Source organism: Nipponia nippon, unplaced genomic scaffold (genome assembly GCF_047370975.1).
Source record: "Nipponia nippon isolate SJK-2023a ecotype South Korea unplaced genomic scaffold, ASM4737097v1 scaffold_5, whole genome shotgun sequence".
Lineage (NCBI taxonomy): Eukaryota > Metazoa > Chordata > Aves > Pelecaniformes > Threskiornithidae > Nipponia > Nipponia nippon.
In genome coordinates, this window is record NW_028262369.1 from 91,417,932 (window position 1) to 91,442,011 (window position 24,080).

The 24,080-nt window shown below is 39.5% G+C and overlaps 1 protein-coding gene across 3 annotated transcripts in view; it reads right to left on the reverse strand.

Moving 5' to 3' along the window:
- DPP10 (dipeptidyl peptidase like 10) overlaps positions 1-24,080 on the reverse strand; it is a 562,528-nt gene that overhangs the window by 47,196 nt on the left and 491,252 nt on the right. For all 3 annotated transcript variants that reach the window (XM_087732307.1, XM_087732308.1, XM_087732306.1), the window contains exons 8-10: positions 10,702-10,822; positions 6,163-6,317; positions 2,692-2,789 (exon numbers count right to left, since the gene is read on the reverse strand). In XM_087732307.1, the coding sequence (XP_087588433.1) occupies positions 2,692-2,789; positions 6,163-6,317; positions 10,702-10,822 (374 nt within the window). The remainder of the gene's footprint in view (positions 1-2,691; positions 2,790-6,162; positions 6,318-10,701; positions 10,823-24,080) is intronic.

Genomic DNA, 24,080 nt, shown 5'->3' on the forward strand with positions numbered 1-24,080 from the left:
GGCATTAACAGTGCACAGTAGATGGTAAATTTTTCCACAGAATAAAACTTTCAGAAGTAAATTTACAAATGTTATTGGTATCTTTATAACAGGATAACCTGGACAAAACTTGGGAAATATTACCAAGGACCTTTGTAGAATCACTGCAAGAAGTAAATGAAGGCAGAACATTGAATTTACTCAATATTACATCAAGTTCCCAGATGCCCTAAAAATGAGAGAAACAGTTTTCTGTCTTCAGACTGCACTGCATGCAATTTGGGGAGAGTTGAGAATCTGAATGTTACTTTTTGTGGTTATAAATAACAGAAGCCCTCTTTCCTACCCACTTGTGTGGCTTCTCTGCATAGGAGTGAATCTCTCCCATAGTAGCAGTTGGTTATGACTTATACAATATGTATTTCCAAAATGTTTCTGCCCTGAAAGATCCATAAAACTATATATGATAGTGTCCCATTCCATCTAATTCTGAAAGACTCCCACGACCTATTTGCTGACTCCATAATGAATGGATTAGAAAGGTACTGAAAAAATTGACTGCTAAAAGTAGCTACTACTTTCATTACAAAAGCTAATACTTTAAAAAAAAACCCTCCCACCCACTACAAACTCCAAATATTTCCACTCTAGAAAGGCCTGTTCAAAGCTCATTCTTCATACTGGTATATATATTGATATACGGATATATATGGATTGATGACCAGTGTGATGACTGACTGCTATTCAAATCCAGAGTCAGAATATAAGATTCACAGTATACTTGGTTGACAACTATATAATTTTTCTAAATTTTATAGCACAGACATTATACCTGAATTGCTAAAATTAAGAGGAAACTAACTGTTTTCCAGGTTTAAATAGTTTTACTCTGTCTTCTGATACAGCAGCAAAACAGAATTTTAAACATGAATATTATTTCAATTAAACAGCAACAATATCTTTATCAAGCACTCAACAACCTCGCAAAGATGCCCCTTAAGGCTTACAAAAGAAATTCCACAAATTGAGCTATTGCTAGCCTTCAGCTTCAAGATGCAAAAAACGTTTTACAATACCAATATTCATTCATTTGATTCTACTTTTATTTTCAATCTGCTGGGGAGGAAGAATGAATCTGAAAAATCTAGAATGAAACCATAACATCTGAACAACATTTTCAAGATTTTTTTTTTCTTGGGGATTTACACATTGCTTTCTCATTTCACTTCTTCATGCCTTGTGACATTTAAAGGACAATTTTAATGCTGTTTAAGAGAGTTAAGATGCTAATCTTGATGGCAAGGAATCTCTTTCACATCTTACACTATCACTTAAATTAATGAAGGGTTAGCAAGCAGCAGGAGATTTTATTATGTTTTTCAGTAGTAGCCCATCAACAGAAAGAAAATACTTCAAAAAGCACAAAATCATTCCTTTCACTCACACAATCAGTAAGCATTCCAGCTGACATAAATAACTGCAAGGCATAATTCACTATTAAATTATTCCTGCACTAAATTAGGGTACCTCAATTTGCGTAGAAGAGAGCTATGCCAGCTTAAAATTGGTTGCATTGATTGCGAATCAGTGCCCATGCTAACATCCTGATTGTTTTGGGAACAATTACCAAAAAATCTTTCGGGTTTTGTAGGAACTGCAAAAACAGCAACTATATTCAGAGGGTTTTTTTAGGTAGAGGTAGCTTCATGGTTGCTAATCCTTTCCATGTCTTTCCCCATCTGAAAATGCCCTGAGTGAAGAGAGGAAGTTGCACTTCCCTGGCCCTTAGACTGCAGTCAGATCTGGACTGTGGTAACTCTTTTATTGTTATTATTACCTATATTATATAATAATTTAGGGTTAGAAGATCATTAACATGTGCACTGAAACCACAATTGGAACTTAATCAATGTAACTGCAATTCTACAAACTGGTAATGCATATGGGAAGGGACAAAAATTTTTATGCCCTTAAACAAAAGTTTCAAGGCACCTCAAAGTGAGGACAGGTAATCGGGAGCTCAGCTTAAGGTAGTAACTTTAGCAGGAGATTCACCGGTTGCAGCCAGACCTCATTTCTTCAGCCCCAAAGTCAAAGGGACTGTTAAATTAGCTCAGTGGTTCTGAAGCAGTTTCTCCCAGAAAACACAGCACAGCCCTTCTTAGTCTATGTGATCTGGTGGCATCGCATCTCACCTTCTGTCACCTCACTGCATCTGTCAGCCGTGATGAGAAACGAAACTTTCCATAACCTACTGGATTTGAAAAGTTCAGAATATTTCTCGCTAAATGAGGAACACTGATTATGTGTTCTGTGCATTTGTAATACACTTCTATATTCTGCAATCTCATTTCAGAAACTGAAAGCAACAAGTTGGCACACAGCAAGGAAAGGCTGGGAGTGAATGCAGTAACAACCTCAGAAGCAGAGCAGTGTTCAGCCCCTTTGACCATAGCTTCGGATTCTTAATTTCATATATTTCAAGCAAATTGGAGCTTCTCAGGACCTCAGACATGAGCACATACCAGATCTCTGTGGTTTTTAAGAGGAGCATCAATCCAATACAGCTATGTTTTATTTTATCATCATTATGTTCAGCCATGGGGACAGAGATCAAAGATAAGTGTTGTGCTGATGGAAAAAGGCAATGATTAGCCTGAGAGACAGTCAGGTTAAATTCAACATGAGTTTCAAAACAATGAAATTATATACCTTGATTTAAAGCTGTCAGGTGGCATCAGTTCCAGTGTATGTGCTGGTCCATACAGATTAACTACAAACAGCTTTATTGTTGGGTTTGTTTGACCTGCCTTTGAAAAAAAGAAAATAGGAGATTTAAAGGCACTGAATCAGTGAGAGCTAAATAGAATCACTTATTAACATAATTCAGTATCTCTATAACAGTGAGAAATCACTGCAATTACAAAATCTTAAATTTTAAAAAATAATTTCACAGCCATATGAATTACACAGATAAAAATATGAAGTATTAATTGAGTAATTCTCTCACTGCCTTTACCGATGGCAGACCTTCCTGTGCAGAGCAAGGGACCAACGCTAGAAGTGGTTTGGCCCAGTTCAGTAAAGTCCGCTGCAAAAGCACAGCCAGTTCCTAAATCAGCAGTTAAACCCAGACTCCATCAACGTCTTTTCCAGACCCTATTGTTCCTTCTTCCAAAAAGCTGTCCTATATCTGGGAAAACATTCCTCCTTTTCCTCTTTCTTTACCATTTTCCCCCAGTCTTCCTTCCCTGGCTTGCTGAGATGGAAACCTCTTATTTCTGGCCCTGTTCAGGATTCAGATGCTTTGGCAGGCCAGCTCTAAGAGAAACAAAATCCTTCTTGTTGCTAAAGGGAAATAAAATGGCAGTTTGATATATATCCACTGGGAAGAGTGTGATAAGTCCTGAGGACCTACAGGGAGGTGGGACTCCTCCTCCTCCAGGTAACACGGCTCGTTACTAAGGGAGGTTCCTGAGATGAAGAGAAAGGACTGGCAATAAAAGGCTCCGGAGGGCTGGCAAGGAGCTGCTACTAGTCTCATCTCCCTGTCCTAGCTATGCTATATTCAAGCTTCTTTTTCATGTAAATCACTGGAGTCGCACAACACTATATAGCGTCCTTGAAAAATGTGTCTCTCAATGAGGCTGACTCCTGTCTAATATTGGAAGGACAAGGTAAAATCATTGATTCTACAGATTTAATCATAATAAACTACAAAGTTGTTTATCTGGCTCTTCACAGGGGTATTTAGAAATGCAATATAGCTTGGCTGAAATACACCCACAAATTCCCTTTAGAAATTGGACTTATCTCAAAATATAATGAGTGGTATGGGGGACAAGAAAGTGGCATTTGTGGATTTTCACTAGTGCTAAGAAGAAGTTTTGAAAATGGATTTAATTAGACTTGTGGAATTTTTTTTTTTTCATAAAAACTTTTACATTTGCCTCAAAAGAAATGTGGTCTTTCAAAGGCATCCTTTGCATGAACACAGCTTACACAAATGCAGAACCGTGGAAGAAAACCACTGAAAGATCAAGTCCTTAGGACACAACTGCAGTCTCCTTATATCCTTTGAACCTTACGTGGACCGCATAGTGGTATCCCAGTCTTCTCACTGGGAGGGCTGCCATGAGTAATTACTATCCAGCATGAGTATGAACTGTAGAGAGACACTCTAAAGCACGCCTTCACCGCGAGCATGGCCAGACCTGTGCTAGCCCCTGAACGTGAAGCACAGAAGTACAGCACTACCCCAGCTCTGCCATCACCAGCCCTGCTCCGGACGCGGCAGAGGGGTCTGTGGCACGGCACTGCCCAACGTGGGCTGCAGCCTGAGCTGGTCTCCCTTCGGGGCTGCACTGCCCCAACGTACTGTCTCTGCTACAAATATCCATGCTGTGCCCCACTCTGCTGCGTGGACACGTCTAAGCTACAGCTCTACAGCAGTGGCTTCTAGCTTGACACAGGGTCTGTCCCTGCAGCTGGGGAGGTGCTGTGGTCAGAGGGGCCAACACCGAGCGATCGCGCAGCCTGGAGTGGACTCGGGCAGCTGAAGGTGGTTTTTCTACCCGAGTAGAAAACACTCACATCCACATCTCTCCCTTGACAGTGAACAGCCTCAACTCCTCTACAATTCAGGGTCTCCTCAGGCCAATTTAAATAACATAAATTTTGTATAATACCCAAAGCATTTGTTCAGTAGCGCAAGAACTCTTTACATTGAAATCCTACTTTGTTCTCAATGTATTTAACAAAATTCGAACTTTCTTTTTCACAGTTTTTTTTGAAGAATACAGTCTGTGCATATGACATGTACACAGATGCGCATGTTCCAGTATTCACAAAGACATGTGGGTTTCATTTTATTTTTTAATCATAGATATAATTTTCTCCAATGGTTTCATTCTATAATAAAGACCAAACCTTTTTTTTTCATCTCTGTTGCTATACCACAAGCTTCATTACCAATTAATGATGTTGAACGGGTAGCTAAATTGGCATTAAATGGAGACATTAAATAAAGATAATGTTTTTTCATTAATGAGATTACTGAAGTAATATTGTGTATCACTTTTATGCTGAATTGCTAATGAAATGGAATTACTCATTTCTTGTTTACAAAGCTGACTTTTAAAAATATTCCTTAATTTTTTTCTTTGCTCTGTTGCTCAAGGCCTTTTGCCAATGCAAGCATGTAAACTACCTCTGGAAGTACTGTTACCTCATTATTCTAGAGTATTATTTCATAGCACAAATATGTTATATTTATATCATGCATATTATTGTTTCATAGTACCTGGTACAGTCTAACTGTCCACCCACGAAGAATAAAGGGTCATCACCAAAAAATGATAGCAGGAATAGGGTAACGGTAATATTTTCTAAAGCCCTCAATGAACTTCCCTTGAAATGTCAAAGGAGAACCACATGCATGGACCTACATATCCCATCAGAAAGGAACTCAGACACTTTGAAATTGCACACAAAGGATGGATAAACTGATCAGTCAGAAGATAATACCTGTGCTGGAGCTCAGCACAAAAACGATGGCTAGGGAGGCACCTAACCAGGAAATCCCCAGAAAATGAGGAGCGATTTCAGACATTATCCCTGTCTGGGCTGTTCTTTCACTTTCCAACATGAATCTAAAAACCTTTCTCTAAATCCTCGGAAACTCAGTGATAGCTCTATTTTTTTATATTTTTTTTTCCTCATTTTGATAGCCAGGAGAAGATTTTACTGTGGCTCATATTACTGAAGGCCAGTCTGTCACATTTACTAATAACAGCATAATTTACTGAGATCTATATAATTGCAATGGGCCATGCCCTGCGCTCTGCACACAGCATGTATGACTCCAGTGCAGTTGTGACAGAATCTTTTTTTCTGTGCAGTCCTTCAAACATATTACCGTTCTCTCAGAAGCAGTGGATTGATTTTATCAAGCCATATATCAATGATGAAATTACTACGAATCAGTTCGTCTGCTGCTCCCTCACCCGATAGTTACTTTCCAGCAAAAGGTGTTACAGTCTACTGAAAAAAATGTAATTAATATTTCCTGAAAAGCAACATGAACAAAATCGGCCTCTGTTACTGTCTAGAAACGCTCCTTCCATATGGTTGAATACTATCACAAGGAACAGGAGGTGGGGGCTACGCTCACATTCATCTTACCTTTGGATATGGATACTGTTTTCCTTTTGGATAGAGACCTCCAGTAAACCGGGGAATAACCATGTTCGGTACCAGAGAGTCATTTATGGTCAGGAACGCCAGTCTTTCACCGTCTGGAGACCACCAGTGGGCAATGTGAGAGTGAAGAAGTTCTTCTGCAAAACCAGATCTCCTTAGGATCCATAAAAATAACTGTCATATAGTTTCCAGCTCATTCAATTGGCACTGATTTGTTCTTTCTATGCCTACTTAAAATGTGTCTGTTGTAATTTCAGTAATTTCACATCATCCCAAATTGAATGTTTGGATAACAAGGCATATTGAAAGACCAAACTTTAACCATTTTCCTCAAATGAATACTTTCGCTGATGTCAATAAATCATCTAAACGTGAAAGATGATTGTAACTGCCATATGTTTAGTTCTATTGCATTCCATTAGATGTGTTTAATTAATTTTTAAATGATTTGGACCATTTTAATAGACAGGTTTTTTAGGATTGTAAATCCTTTCTTTTTCTTTTAATACAAAATTTTAGTACACCAGATTTCTCTGAGCTGTGGCACCTGGTAACATGCAGATCCTCACACAGTGATATTTATGTAATCATTTTTGGAGTGCAATATTTTGGCTTTCTTGCCTCAGTCTAATGGTCAGCTTTAATTCTTAGAAAGTTCAGTTTTTCTGCAATGTAACTTTTTGAAAATCCAAACAAACCTTTTGATTTTTACGCAAATTTTATTTCCAAATGAAAGTAATTCTCCAAAATGTCATGCAATGTTTTCTTACATTTATTGTCATTGTATTTCATATTAGAAAGAAACAAAACAGAAACAACCATAGAGGAGCACCCAAACTCCTGGAATCCCGGTAAAGCAGCTCCTGACCAACTCCAAACTCACCCTGTACAGGTCTTCTGTCTTCCACTTGCGAAAAGACTTAGATTTTTTTCATTACATATTTGATATGTTGACTTGTTTGGTGAGCATTTTGTATTTAAATTTGAAGAATTTGGCTGGAAAACTAATTGAGAATAGTATACTAACTGGAACAAAGGTCTGACTGCATACCTAATTTAAGGTACCTACGAAACTACTTAAATTGTTAATGGAGACTCCAAGGTGCTAATCAGATTCTGAAAGTTTTGAAGCAGCTTAATGGGTTGAATTATCTAGGGTTAGGTGCAATGAAGCTGGGACTCATATTCAAAGTCATATATTCTGGGTCATGCTTCTCTCCCTGGCTGGATAACTAAAACCTTTTACACAGGAGAACAGCAGAGAACGAATGGTGACTATCAGATAGCAAAAATCAGAACTGTATTTTGTTTTAAAATTTTACTGTTTGCATTCAAACAAGGTTATTCACACAAAGAAAAGCTATTCCCAAATGCTTGTGTAAGGTAAAATGCTAATAACAAACTCATGCAAATGATGAAAGAAAACAAATGAGGTCAAAAGGAGGAACAGTTCTGAATTCAACTGAAAACCTCTTAACTTCACCTAGGCAATATTCAGCCTGCCCAGCTTTTGATGCTATTAAAAACAGTACTGAAAGTAGAGGGTTGCTCTAACTTCAACAATGGTTAATGGGAAAGAAGCAGTATATTCATCCATGCCAACAGACTGTGGTCCTCCAATGTGTACAGACAAAATTCTCTTTTACCCTGACTTTAATTATGTGGAGAAGAGCCCACTGCCTGCCTGCCTGCCTGCCTGCATCCCTAGGAACCCAAAGAGTTCTCTGTAAGTCAGGAAATGCAACAGATATTTGGGCCAGGGATTAAAAAAAAATAGGAAAAGAATGGGCAAAATCACTTAAGGAAGGCTTTAGGACATGCATCAGGAGGAAGGCTTTGGGATGCATATCACCTTCCAGACCGTTTCAGAAACTTTCTAGTCCCAGACTGGACACCTTTTGCTTTTCCTTCTCATGACAAAGGTACGTGTATAGCTGTAGGGACGGAATAAGAACAACAGAGGCGGTAACTGATGTGGAGGTACAAGATATTTGGATGAATACACCTGGTTTCCATTTCAAAAAAGCAGCAGCAGGCTCATGGTGTTTTTGAAAATCAGCCCTGTATTAGACCTATGTATCCATGTGTTCACAGGCAGTAAATCATCCACAGCACATATGAAGAGGTCTGTTTTCTTGTCAGCTAAAGAAGTTCTGTGAAGCTTTAAAGCCTTTCAGCCCCAAATATTAATTAATAAAATGTGTCTGTAGGAAGGATGGGCACACACAATGAAGCAGGAGCATAACCTCAGACTAGCATCATTGCCATTATTGTGCTAGCTGCTCCTGTTCTTTCCAAGTTACCCCATTTTCTTTTTCTGTTCATCATGAAATATTTGCAGCTTAAAGGAACAGTCATTTGTTTTATCAACAGCTTTGTTGATTTTTAAAACAAATGAAGTTATAAAAAATCTACATCAGTGTCTTTCAGATACTGTTTCTGAGATACATATGTAAGCTGAAATATATTTAAAAATTAGCATATTGGCATGTTTCAAATAAAATAAATTAGTTTTGATTCTCTTTAGCTCCTAAATGTACATCTCATGAATGCAGAGATCCAAATCATATAAACCCCCTGACATTTCTTCCATTAAAATATGTCTTAAACTTCTATCTGTGTAATTCTTAGATGTGGTCTACTCCATCCCTTCCAGACAGCTCAAATAAAATGCCTGGCAAATACCAGAACTGATCAGTTGCACTAGGTAACCTTTTGTGGTCCCTTCCAACCTGAATTATCCTATGATAACGTTATTATCCTTTGCAGACTAGGAAGGAATGTTTTTTAAAGAATCTCACATTTTGTCCTGTGGAGTAGAGCTGTAGAATGATCCTTCATTATGTGTCATCCACTGCAGCTCGATGCTGCACCCAGCTGCACCCCAAAGAGAAGAGAAACAGAGGCTGCCCTCTTCTGAACAGGTGTCCTCAAAAGGCTTGCAGAATTGGAGCCAGAGTTGCCCTGTTACATCCATAACTGTGACTCTTACTAACCTCACTTTGTTTCAGCAAAACTTGATATATCAACTTCGATGAGCTACATATGCTTAAATTCTTCAATTTGCATGCAGTCATGTTAGATTTGAAGAATATGAAGTGCATATAGAATGATATTCCATTCCAAAGCTGTCCTTTGTCCTTACATTTTGAAATGTCCTGACACATTAAAACATTTTAAAACATTAATAGAAACCTTGGAAGTGGGTAATTATCAGACACAGGCTAATTATGTGGCTAAGGCATGCAAACTACCACTCTAATTTCAGAGTTTACTTGGGCAGAGATTTTAAAACATATCTATGTGAGCTATCTGCTCATAACTACTGAAATCCCAGGAGGAATGGATAGACCATTTCTAAGGGCCCCACTGAAGTTCCTTGCTATATGCCATAACACCATTCCTAAAAAACACTCTGCCTGCAAATCTCCACATACAAGAAGTTGTATATTTCAGGTAACTTAAGTATTTAACACTGAGCTATTTATCTATTAAATAAATGAGTCCCATAAAAAAAAAAAACAAACCTGAAATGTGTACTAATTTTAAGCTCCTGTATCAAGCCGGATAATCTACTCCCATTTTTTAGTTTATTATTGTGTTAAAAGCATTTTGGGTGCAGAGAGAAGCATCCTGTGGTACTACTGAAGAAGACAGCTTCAGAAGCCAGAGGACACCACAAACTGAGCTGTCCTCCACTCCATTTCGGCACTGCCTTCCAGCAACAGCAAGCTTTCCAGGAGTCTAGCCCATGCTGATTTAAGCACCAGTAGCAGCCACTGTTGAGGTAACAGTATGACACGTTTAGATCTTGTCAAACCACTCAAATTGGATTCAAGCATGGAGTCTCTCGTGAGTCACACTAACACAGCGCACCAACCACCACTGAGGCTGAAGGAGAGACACTGATAAAAAAAAAGTGAGGCATGGGGCAGTATCATCTTTGATCACCTTTTGCAATGTATCCAGCAGCAAATAAGAAAACCTAGCCAATTCTGCTTCTACGCTATGATTCTTCTGTGCCGCCTTCTATTAGGATGTTTTAACTGTAAATAGATTGGTACTGTTGTGCACACAAGCAACAAACTGAGTCCCTTCCCTCCTCGCTTGCGTTGTAAACCCAGAATGGATCCAAAGGTATGAACGGAGTTATTCTAGATAAGCAAAACGTACAGCGTGTTCAGTTTTATTTGAATAGCTCTATTTGAAATGCCAGCCCCACTGAAGTTGATGGCAAAACCCCACATCAAGCAGTTTTTACATACTACCTAGTGTTCATAATACATTTGATACATTCTGGTTGAAAATAAAATCCTCTTTCTCAGAAAATATTGTTATATGCAAAACAGCAGTCAATACAAAGTATGAATACACACAAAGGCAATCTTGCAAGAAAATGAGGAGGCAAAGAAGCAAAAACAACCTTAGATAGTATTTTCTGAAATGAATAGATTTGTGCTCTTGGGTCTGTACAAGAACCTCTCATCTGTTTTAATAAACAGATATACTTGTCCGGCTTACCTTCATATAACCAGTCTGCAATTCCATTAAAAATAATTCCTTCTTTTCCCGAAGATGTCAGGCGCAATGAGCTACTCTTTACATCAGGCTGATAGTAGATGTTATTTTCAAAAATATAAATCTGGATGAAGTAAGAGGGATGGAGAGAAAAAAGAACATTTCGGTAGATACAAATCAATGTTCAGCAGTGAATACATAATTTCCTTAGGCTCAGAACAGTCTACAGAATAATTCAGCATGAGTTTTCACCAACATTGGCTTCATATTTCCTTTTATTATCAATTTGGACAAACTAAGCAAACTTTTAATACTTATGCCAAGCCAAATTCTTCCTTTGAAATTGTCTTCCCAGTTGACATGTTTCTAGTCACTTTAAGAAATATTATTACATTCCTCAGAATCATACAGGAGACAAGTTTCATAACAGTTGAACAGATAAAGAAACTTTCCATTAATTCCATTCTATCTAATAAAATAATCTGTTTTTCTGGCTGGGAAGTTAGAAACACTTCTGCAAGTACATGCAGCACAGTACATACATCATAAATGTAAGTTACAGCTTTATATCACAGAGTGAGAACGTACTAGAGAAGCAAAAATAAATAGCAGACTGCCGTTAACTTTTCTCAGCTTGCTGACGCTATTTCTGACTTTGACACACAAACATTTTACCTCAAGTGTGCTATATAAATGCCCTTTATTTTCAAGTCTAGGCTTCTCCTGCTTTTCCTGTAAGTAACAGACTAGACGGACAGCCCTTTCCTCCTTCACTGCCACTTCTCAGCCTTGTCTGCTTTTCTTTCCCTTCTCACTTTGTTGCAAAGGATTTCAAGTTCACTCATTTTGTGAGACTGAGCTCCAGGCTCCATGACAAAGTGCAATAAAAGAAAGATAAAGGAAAAAAAAAAAAAAAAAAAAGGGAAAAAAAAGAATAATAAAAGAGTTTGGAGGAGTATGGGGATGGAGAAAAGGGCAGGAGACAAATACAGTGATGATGAGGAAGGTTTATGACATGGAAATTCTTATGTACTCGGACGTATGCCACAATGGGCTATGCGTCTGCCTTCCTCCTATCGGCCAGGAGACCTTCTAGCACTTCACTGCAACACAAGTTAGGTATGTGTTGTCCAAACTTCTTCACTGATGCCACCTTTCCCAGTCTGGGTTAATAAGAAACAAACATCAGGGATACCAACAAGCCAAAAGCTACAGACGGGTATAAAAAGCAGAACCACAGTTACTAGCATGTCCTGTTATAATGCTCTTAATCCTTTTGTTGGTACTCCTGCATACCCCATTTTCCTGAGCTGTCGATGCCTGTGACTAGACTCTTATTTCAGCTATAACCATCTCAGAGTCGTAGCCTTTTTCTTTGCTTTATCGTTAAATTACAATGGCCACATATGTGCTTGAACTGCTTAACAACAGAATCAACTTAGTATCAATATTATGCACCCAACCTGATTCACACTAAGAAAATGCAGCTAACAGCACTAGAGAAGCAACACACAATAGACATTTTTGTACCACGATTTAATCAGTGTACACTGATATACGGAATCTCAGGGACTGCTAACATGAAGTAAACATATTTCCACCAAAGACCATTTTAAAAGCCTAGTGGTTTATCATTCTCTCATACTTCTATGATAAACGACTTATGGGAAAATATTAACCAGAGAGCAAAGTATTATTATCACTATTACTGCTGTCCTCTTTGCTTCTAAATTACCATCTGAAATAGATTTCCCTATGAGTCCCCAAACTAATGGCATTTCTTGATTTTTGACAGTAGCCACTTCATGATTTCTGCTGCATAAAGCAATAGAGCTGAGTTTTTTCATACAATGAGAAATGCAATGATTTTAACCATTACTGGGAATCAAGGGTGACTTGGAACAACGTTCTTTATAGTCAGAAATTCAAAACTCGGCAGTGAGTTCAAAACGGAAGTAAAAATAGTTGATCCAGTTTGAATAATCCAAAATGTACCGACCAGTAACTACATTTATAGCTTTATAAATAATATTTGGTACAGTTGAGAATTTATGGGAAGCTGATGCATGACCCAGCATTAACACCAAGAGAAAACAAGGAAAAAGCCTACTTGATCAAATGATTCTATTTTATTTAAACTTCTTTAATTACATGAGCTCAATCTAATTCAGTTTTGAAGATCAGAAGTATTGTTTTTGCTTCTCTCCCCCCTTTTCAGGCCATTTGTATTTTTAATGGTGAAGATACCCATAGTGTCTAGTCTCTGCAATGAAAAACTTTCATTTAAAGCCATCATTGCCAGTCAAAGTACAGGATTAAGAACTACTTGTTTTATGACTGAACCATGAAAAGGTCTTTAATCCTGTTATTGCTGGTTAGCAGGCATTGCTAATTCCATTCGACAAATTTCTGATAAGTAAACATCTCAGAAGGAATACTCACTGTTGGGCCACTGATTGCCGGCTTCCTCAGCTTTATTCCCCATTCATTTCCTAAAGCGGCTTCGTCTCCATCCTCAACCAGTTCTCAGCCACCCTCTGAACATCCCCACAATCCTCTTAGTCTACTTTGTCATCTGAAGTTTCTCTTCTCTCCTCATCACTTGTGGCACATGTTCTTTCAACTTTGAAAGCTAGCCCGAAGAACAATTTTTTTCTTGAACATATGGATTAGAACATTTTATAGTTCTTGAAAAACTTCAAAGCCACCCAGCAGCTCTCTCCCTAGCAAGCCTCGAGCTCATGGCTTACTTGAATTTAACATTAAAAATGATGAATTTATGTTCCTTTGCAAAACATTTATGAAATACAACCGTTCCTGTTCCTCCACATAACTAAACAGCATGTAAATGCAAATCAATGATTTAGGGTTGGCGCACTGGCAAGTATCGCTCTGCACTGCCTGCAGCATTTCAAAAGATCAATATCCTCATGCCTGAGGCTGTAAAAACATCTTAGAAAGATCCACCATTATCGTTAGTCATTTAATCTCATCTATAATTTTGAATACTTGTTATATTTCAGGAGGTGCCATTTTCCACATAAAGCCCCCAAACTGCTGTTTGTACCACCAGGAATGGCGTCGTACACATTTCCTACAATGATGCTGCCTAACCCCTGCAGTCAGGGCTGCATTCCCCTCCATTTCTGACCATGCCAAAGTTCTCATCTGTAATTAACTCCTTCACCTCTTGGAAATAAGGACTTGGAGTTAAAATGTTGATTTCTGCAGCGAAACAGGCAGCAGAGTTGTAATAGGACTGACAAGATTATCATAAAGGCTACTAGTTGTGGCCTGAGAGGCTCTTTGCTTTGCTCCCTGTAAATCCAAGCTGTGGATTCAATTAAGCACAAGTGCTTTGTGTAGAGACAAAAAACAATCTCCCATCCTACATTACTGCCAGAGCAATGCAGCCAAGACAGACATTTCTAAAAGGCATACTCATTGTGAATTCTTCTTCCCAGTATAATATTTATGTGGTACAAATGTACCTCATATGTAACTTCAAAACCACTGAAATTGTAATAGATAACCACTTGAAATTAATTTTGCTCACAAGTCTGAACAGATCTTGCTTGCTTTTTCCTAGCATTTGTACACCCAACACTGACCAGCGGCTTTGTGTCTCTCTGAAATAGCTGCGACTAGACGCATGTGCACAACTATGGTTTTACCAGAGAGCAGTGAAGCGGGCTTTTTCTCCTGAGTTAGTCCTTGGCTCCCGTTGGCCTGTTGTGGCCATGACACCACTCCATGCTCCTCTTGCTGCCTGAGGTGGTGTCAGCTGTGAAGTGACTTCAGGAGGAAAACGGACACTGGCTTTATTTTATATGGATTATCATGAGCACACCAACTAAGAGTAGAAATGGAAATATTGCTCAGCTGAAACATGCAAAAAATCCTACATCAGGCCCCAGAAGCAGAGGAAGTCTTTAAATATCATGGTCAAACTCTCCCCTCCCCACAAATCATCTAAGTTCTTTTTCTTTGGTTCATACGTTTTTTAGCTTTCTTGCTCAATTTAAACATTGCCACCAATGCTTTCTGGTGAAAACAGTATCTGTAGAAAACTCCTTGCAGTTCTACTTTATGCTGCATTAAAATATATTTCCAAGCTTTTATTTCAAAACACAAAGTCTAGATGGAAATTTTTATTTTTTAGGTGGCGGCTGCTGCTTAGTCGCATTACAGCAGTACAGAGAAGCTGAATTTATGAGCCAGAGTTTGGTTTTTAAATTCAGTGAAAGAGAGAGCAAGTGGCTGGGAGAAAACTCAGACTACCACTTTTCCTACAACAGAGTCTTAAACTCTCAAATACTGGAAGGCAGGCAGCAAATCATGACACTGGGATACGAATTACCAATCAGAACAAAAACATAGTCTTAGAGCAGAATCTTGCAAATACATGTGCCTAAAATCCTGACTCCAGTAGGTAAAATTAAACGTTCCCAAAGGTTTCCAGGGTGGGGACTTCCACATACTTCATCACTTTGTATATTGTGTTTTGGGCAATGTCACATAAACCAAAAATTTCTCTTGCCAGTCTATCTCCAGTCAGGTATTTGGGAGGAAGTAAAAGTAAAAAGGCTTTTCTTAGTATACACTTGGATCTAATTACTACATCACAAGTACTAAAATGTTGACTGTAACTACTGAATCTTCCAAAACTGCTAAAAGAGGAGTTGCTAACTGCATATCAGACAGGTATTCTCATGAATACATCAGTGGCTTTGTGCCCAAAATGCTTTCACAGCTTTCAGGCATGACGATAAGAAAATAAATTGAAAAAGGCACAAAGTGGAACAAGGCTATGCTACCTTATATGAAAACTATTTTTTTAACCTCTTCTTTTCACCACCTATTGCCCAAGTATTTTTAAAGCATTTAAAATTATTTTTTAGCCAAGACCCTTAGCTAATAATGCTGTAAATGGGGATAAATATCAAAATCTATGACCTTCAAAATTATTTGACTTTTTGTTTTCTTAGAGATTTTGCACAGTTAATCACATCAAGCCTTAAACCAAATGAAGAAAAAAACAGAGCATTTCTTTAATTATTTTATTAAGTATTTTCCAACTAATGAAAAACACATGCAAGAATGTTTTGGATTAGTGAGAGATTAATTCTTGATAATGATCACATTTTTTTCAACTGACTGTGAAGAATTTGAGGCTCTGCTTGCTCTACTGTTCTACCTACAGCACTAATCCTTCCCCTTCTTCCACATCTGTCAGCCTCTAAACTATTTTTTCATAAACCTTCTTCTAAATTAATTTCTTCCAAAACACTTATTTATTGTTTGCAGTATGTATCACAATTGCATGATTTTATTTCAGGCTGAGGTCTTAAGCAGAGCACCCAGTCCAAGCAGTTAGTTCCAGATGGCAGACAGCTGGGAAAACAGAGAGACATCTAATCCCACAGCTGAACGGCAAACCCCGTGCCAATAGCTGGAGAAGCCCCCTGTGTGTCTTTAATCATTTCAAACACTACGGGCAGAGAAAAGCTGCTAAATTACAGAAAAATACTCCACTTTTTCCATTTAGGGGCTCCACTGAAGACTTCTGCATGGGCATATCCACACTTAGTCACTGCTCTGACTGCAGGGTAGCGTATCGGCAACAGTTCAAGCTTTTTACGCACCGGTTGGGCAGCAGCAGCAGTTTGCCTGGAGCTGTGTGGCGGTCACCATGCGATCACTTACCCTGCACAGAAGCAGTGAGTGTGTGTGAAGCAGGGCTTTGAGCTCTCTACCAAAGCAGGCGCAGCTTCTCTACCAGAGGCTGCCAGCAGCTGGTTAGCCCTGGCAGTTGAGACAGAGTCACTATCAGGTATTTGCACGTGTCCTAGAAATTCATCCAGACACCGAAGTTCAGACTTGTACTTATATGCAAAACCCCAGTTTTCTTCAGGTGGAAGAGAAAGAGAGCTGCAGCCCTTGCTGACAAAACCTATCTCCTTCCCTGGAGCCAGTCCTCAGTCTCACCTGCAGAGAAAAGCTACCAAACTGAGAGAGGCAAATTTCTCTCAAACCTGACGTTAAGGAAGTAGACTTAACAATCTAGCATTAGTCCTTTCTCTAACTTACTCATGGATAAATTTATTTTTATATGAATATGATAAGGTAGCTTACCATGCAAGAAGTTCTTAAAATAGATTATACAAACACTAACCATATAGGTATAATGTATTGCCACTGCTGTTCCCCAATACGAGAGGGAACCATCTTGGGTCTAAAAGCAACACTACTCACTCATGTCATGCTTTGCCCAAGCTGAAGGTATGTCTCCACACTCTGTACCACAACCAGGTACTTGTTGGCCTGTGTCACACTTCTTAGTGTGGCCACAGTTTAAAAGCCACGAGAAGGTACAGCTGTCCTGTAAGGCACAAGTTTGCAGATCCCCAGTCTAATAGTTCCACATTACCTGATGTGAAATGATAGCAGAAGTCACTAACAACTAAGAAGTGAAACAGAAGAAAATTAGTTAGCACAGCCTTTAAAATTGTCTTGATATTTATCATAGGGAAAACTTGGAAACCTATCCCATAATGGTTAACATATCAGAGACTTATTTTCCTAACTTAATGAGTGAATCTTTCTAATTAATCCTCCAGTTTGAGCATGGCAGATTTGTTTGACTTCCTGATCGATACCATCAGCACAAATACATTTTGCCATCAATAATAATAGAAACATGTAATGCAAACTGCAAGTGTCAGTGGGCTTTGCAGCCATGATTTACCCTTACATAAGTTTTAACAGCTCCTGAAACTAGATAAAAATACAATACCCAGAATCCAGCATCTTGTCTTGAAGGAAAGAAATGGTGCAGTGTCACTAATGGCATGGTTTGTCATTACATGAATTCATCGGGACAAACACCTAGTTCAAGGAAGGTGTCAACCAAACTGTAAAGCTACTGAGCAGATACAGCTGGAAAGGAAACAAAGAAGGCATCTGCATCAATATACCTTTGGTTAAAAAAAAAATATCCATACAACAAGCACTGGTCTCTTCCTGTTCAGGTGAGTGTCCTACCTGTGAACCAAGGAAATCATCAGATTCTTCCACAGACTCTCTGACCAACAAAATATAAATAACTATTCTAACTTAGAACAACTTCAGTGCTCCCACTTAATACCCCAGAGAACATGACAGTCTTCCTTACCTTTCACAGAGGGAATATGAGCTACGACAAGACTAAGGAATTTCTGATTATGCCCAGAAGGAGACCTTCAGGTGTTCAGGAAATGCTGCTGCCTGCAGAACTCTGACAGCTGCAAACGACAGTGCTAAAGACGTTGACCTAAAGCATCTTCAGGCAGCCCATCTGTGGCTATACTCCTGTGTGACCTTGGCAAGGACACACAGTTCACCACTCTCTGGACTAGCACAGGTGTCTTCAGAGTTCTACACAACAGACCACTCAACTGCACTTTTTGCTCTATGCAGAGGGGTAAGTATTTTTACTGACACAGAAATAAGTGTGGTCCTGCGCACCCACGTAGATAGTCTGGCTAGCCAGCTGACTCCACCATCATCATGGCTGATAGCTACATCTCAGCACTGGATCTATCGGACTTCTTCATTTCCTAAGCATAAGGCAAAATTCCATCCCTTCTTCTTGTGAGACTGCCAGCTAATTAGCTGGATAATTAATTCTTCAAAAGCTTCAAGATGTTTTTCCATCTGGGCTTGCCTCTTACCATTTGCTCTGTCTCCTCTCTTACCATATATTAACCAGGGCCAAATCCAACTGCCCTTAGTTGGATCTATCACTGAAATTTCCAGATGAAATGTTTTCTTGCTAACAACTGTTAATACAAATAACATCAGCTATTCACTAGACAGAAAAAAGTAAAATAAAAAATACTTTCTTAGTCTCTCAGCAAATGTTGTACATTGCTCTTCAGAGATCAAACCATGACTTTGCCAGTTCCAGGTACAATACTAAGCTGGCACAGCATTGAGTACTTTGCAGCTTAACCTCATACTGGGAAGGGAAAGGAGATCCCACAACACACACAGCAGCTGTATTTCTCCTAGTCCTGAGTTCATGTTGGAGCATGTGGTGGAACAAAACACACAGCAATGGGGAAATGAGAATAACTTGTTATGCGATCTAGACCACAGCTAAAGGAGTGCAGTACGTAAGCATAGTTTAAATAGCTTTCATATAGCCAGTTTAACCTGCAGCTAAAACCCAGAGTCAAAGATACTGGCACAGAGAGCCCTCACACATAAATGAGGAAAAAATAGTTTGAAGCTAAATAGATTGATCAAAAGTTGCTTGGCAGTGTTTATACTGCATGGCCATATGTATGTACACATACATATTATACATATCCAAAGAGTCAATGTTCTTTGTTTCCTGAACAACATGGTGCTCCATATGCAAAGTTCAGTGCAAACAAGTGATCTTAAATAAAAAAATAAATAAATGGTACCTTAAACAAAATAATTTGTTTTAAAATTACTTTAAGTGATTTTTAGAAAAAAAAGGTGATTTCAATTCCTACTTCTGTTTTGGCCATCATTATGGAAAATGCAGATATCTATGCACTTCCTTTGATTTGTACATAATATTTGAACTAACTTTGGATTACAGGAATAAATTAAAATCAAACCCCTGCAATCACATGGAAACCACTTGGTTGTGGTTTTTCAACACTTGCTGTCAAGACAAGAAGTTTGATTTTCATTTAAGTACTTAACACACTTGTTACCACTTTATGGTTCACAGATCTGAAAAATGATACAAATAGCTCCACTTTGGAAACTTAGAATTAGTTTTCACCAATTTAAAAAATATTGCAAATCAGCCACAGTATCTGTCTATGAATTACCATTACAAATAAAGACCTGGCTTGGCATCTTCTCTACCACTGTTCCACATCCTCCAAAGCCCTGGTAGAGACATTTTTTTATAATAGAGACACTGATTACGTTATTCATAGTCCCAGTGTAATGTCTGTTCTCTTCTTCAAATCCAAACTGAACAAATGTTTTCTTGTCATCTATGTCACTTACTATACCCCTGGGACTTACAGACTTAAATTGGGATTGCCAGACCATTATTATACCCACTGCTACAGAAGGCGAGTACCCCTTTCTGCCCTTTTCCCTTTCCAAAATCTCATTTAGTTGAGGCAGCTTCCCACTGAAGAACAAGGTGTACTTAAGATTACGTGTTTTGTGTGTCAATGCAACAACAGTATAACTGCTATTTTCTTTTTTCCTCTCACAGGAAAAAAATGGTCGTTTTGAGAAGCAAACACTTTCTAACATCATCCAGAAGAACTGAACATACAGCGTTATATAGGAACAGTTGTTTGTTATACCCAGTTAGAAGCTCCATGATGGCAATCCAAACCTCCTTGTCCCTATCAAAGCTCCTCTATGGCCAGGAGCCACAGGGCACATGCTGCAGTGAGCCACAGAAACCCTTCAGGTCTCTACTGGATTGCAGGAAAGAGGTGGCTTTTCCTGTGTTCTGTGATGAACTGGTGTTGTGAAGCCATTTGGCTTGTTTCTACCTACGGCTTGAGACTCAACACCCATCTTCAACATCTGAAGTTGAATAAAGTGCTGGCACAGGGGTCACTCAAACTGCTCATGGGCTGCATGCGTGGTAAGGATGATGGGTACACTGCCAATCTTCCTGTGACAATGCTCCATACATGGGTGTTTCCAAGTTAGGTGTCAATTTACTGTTCCATACACGTGAAAGTGAGATCTGTTGTATACAAAATCACATGGACAAACCAGATTTCTAGGGGGTAGTTTGCACACGTTGGAAAAGTAGCAAGATAAAGAGTCAGCATCTGCCATTCTTGCCCACAGTAATAGGCTGTGGAAGAAGCTCCAGGGTAATGAACTGGGACACTCACACATTGAGAAGCAAGTAAAATGCAAGGTGGCAAACTGCTACCCAAAATAGTTATAATACATTTCGCCGGTGTGACGGATTATCCTTCTGATGTCTTTCTTACAGGTTCTGCAGCGATCTCCAGAACCAAAGAGAATGACTATATTTTGGATAATATACAACACAGGAACGGGGCTTATAAAGCTTTTATAAGTGTGAATTTTGGATGGTTAGAGTATTAATTAGTGACTTTGTCAGTTACAATTATGCAGACTTTTTCCAAAATCCTTTTTTTTTTTTCACATCTTACAAATTTTCTATCTGATCACACATGTTACAGGATGAAAATTTCAAGGGAAGTTTTATGGAATTGTATTGCAAAGCAGCTTTATGTTATATTCCTTTCCCCAACATTATATCTGTAGTCTATTTAGATTGTGAGCTCCCATGGACAGGGATTGCAGGCTGAAATGGTTGATACAGTTTGCAATACAGCTGCTTTGCAAGTCTCCAGTAGCGCAGAACGGCTCTGATCTCCTCTCTGCAGATTTTTTTCTTTTGCAGGTCAATCTATACTGGTATCAAATTTTCAGAGGTGTTCAGTTCTGACTTGCTCCAGCTCTTACCCCGTAGTTCCATGTGCACCACAGACCAATAAATTATGCAGATACTGGGCACAGCAGGTACCATCGGCTACCTAAGCAAAGCACAGCAGTAGACAAAAATCTACCCTTATAAGATCTGTTTCAAAATCATCAGACACATTGCAAATGAGGCAGAAAACAAATAATAGAAAATAACAAAATAATTATAATTGTAAGCAATAATAACTATATTCACTCTTAAAGGTACCAATTTTCTAAAGATTGTGATTGACCTAGACATGAATTTTCTCAGGGGAAGCTTTCAAACCTTTTGATTATGCTGTAATTAAGGCAGAGAAGAAGTAGCTGTTGATCAATATGAAACATGGAGACCTCAAAACACATACATCCCAATGTCATATACTGCCTGTTTTATTTTTTGTCAGCTACAGTATGTTAATTTCATTTTTGCAGTCATCAAGCTGCCAGACATAGCATGAACAACAGAACACTGAAGCACCACTTTTCTGCTGTCTAGATTAATACCACTGCATCACAGTAATGTGTTAGCACAATCGTTTCTGAACAACTGCAAACCATCTACAAGGCTATTATATTTAATTGCTATTTAGATAGTTTATAAATCTACTGTAAACAATGGTGAGAATTCACTCATAATGCAGCTACAAGATTAGTTACTAATGTCATGGAATAAACCAGGGCATGAACTCACAGAGTATCAGCAACTCCATGATAACTCTGATGTTTATGTCCATGATTTCCAATAGAAGTGAGGAAGCATTGCCCTCTTTTGTTTAGACACACATTAATTATGTTGTCTTTCCAATGACATTGGCTCATGACGTTCACTAAATTCACACCCTGCCTAATCCTGTGATAGCTTACTCATGAGTACAAACATTCTGCTATATGTTATTGCCCTGGTTTTGGCTGGGATAGAGTTAATTTTCTTCCTAGTAGCTGGTATAGGCTGTGTTTTGGATTTACAGTTTGTACCATCATCGTATGCCAACTCATTGGCAATACTGACCTGGAAAGGTGGAAAGGAATCAACAGTGGATGAATTGGCTGGCCAACTCCAGCAACACAAAGAAAATCTCTCTTCCTCCCTTGTCTTGGCTGTGGAGGAACTGTCCCGGAAGGTCCAGCAACTTGAAGAGGATATGTCCTACTCCCCACCTGTACAGACCAGTATCTCAGCTATTAGGAGTAAGTATTCCTCTGCTCAAGAGAGAGGATATAGAGGGTACACACCCTGGGCCATCCTGTGGTTTTATCCGTGTGACCATGGAGAGGACATGAGGAAGCAGGATGGAAAATCTACCTCAACCCTAGAGGCATGGGTACATGCATTGCAAGGAAAAACAATCACAAAAGGGGGTTCTTCCAGGAAAATTGCTGCTCCAGTTTCCAATGGGCAGCTCCCCAGACAGAGCAGAAAGGCTGATCTTACTTCTGATCTTAATGAAGAGACTTCTGACTTATATTTACAAGAGGTGAGTAATGAATAATATAACCAGGATTAGAGGGGCCCTGCCCCTGGAGGAAAGGGATAACCAGGTTTACTGGACTGTGTGGATTCAATGGCCTGGCACATCAGACCCACAGGAGTATAAGGCTCTAGCGGATATCGGTGCACAGTGTACTCTAATGCCATCAAGTTATGAAGGGGCAGAACCCATCCGTATGTCTGGAGTGACAGGGGGATCCCAACAGCTGACTGTATTGGAGGTTGAAATGAGTCTAACTGGGAATGAGTAGCAGAAGCAACCCATTGTGAGTGGCCCAGAGGCTCCATGCATCCGTGGCACAGATTACCTCAGGAGCGGGTACTTCAAGGACCCAAAAGGGTACCAGTGGGCTTTTGGTATAGCTGCCTTGGAGACTGAGGAAATTAAACAGCTGTCCACCTTGACTGGTCTCTCGAACGACCTTTCTATTGTGGGGTTGCTGAGGGTTGAAGAACAACAGGTGCTAATTGCCACTACAACGGTGCACCGGCGGCAATATTGCACCAACGAGACTCCCCGATTCCCATCCGTAAGCTGATTCATTGACTGGAGAGCCAAGGAGTGATCAGCAAGACTTGCTCACCCTTTAACAGTCCCATATGGCCAGTGTGAAAGTCTAATGGAGAGTAGAGACCAACAGTAGACTATTGGGGCCTGAATGAAGTCACACCACCACTGAGCACTGCCGTGCTGGAAATGCTAGAACTTCAGTACAAACTGGAGTCGAAGGCAGCCAAGTGGTATGCCACAATTGATATTGCTAATGAGTTTTTCTTAATCCCTTTGGCGGCAGAGTGCAGGCCACAGCAGTCCAGTACACCTGGAATCAACTGCCCCAGGGGTGGGAACACAGCCCCACCATTTGGCACGGACTGATCCAAACTGCACTGGAACAGGGTGGGGCTCCTGAACACCTGCAATACATTGATGACATCACCATGTGGGGCAACACAGCAGAAGAAGTTTTTGAGAAAGGGAATAGTCCAACTCCGTCTGGAGGCTGGCTTTGCCAGAAAACAAAGTAAGGTCAAGGGACCTGCACAGGAGATCCAGTTTTTAGGATAAAATGGCAAGACAGACATCATCAGATCCCAATGGATGTGATCAACAAAATAACAGCCATGTCTCCCCACCAACTAGCAAAAAGGAAACACAAGCTTTCTTGGGCATTGTGGGTTTTTGGAGAATGCATATTCCAAATTACAGTTTGATTAGAAGCCCTCTCTATCAAGTGATGGGGCCCTGAGCAACGACAAGCCTTTGAACAAATTAAACAGGAGGTAGTTCATGCAGTAGCCCTTGGGCCAGTCCAGGCAGGACAAGATGTAAAAAAATGTGCTCTACACCACAACTGGGGAGAACGGCCCTACCTGGAGCCTCTGGCAGAAAACA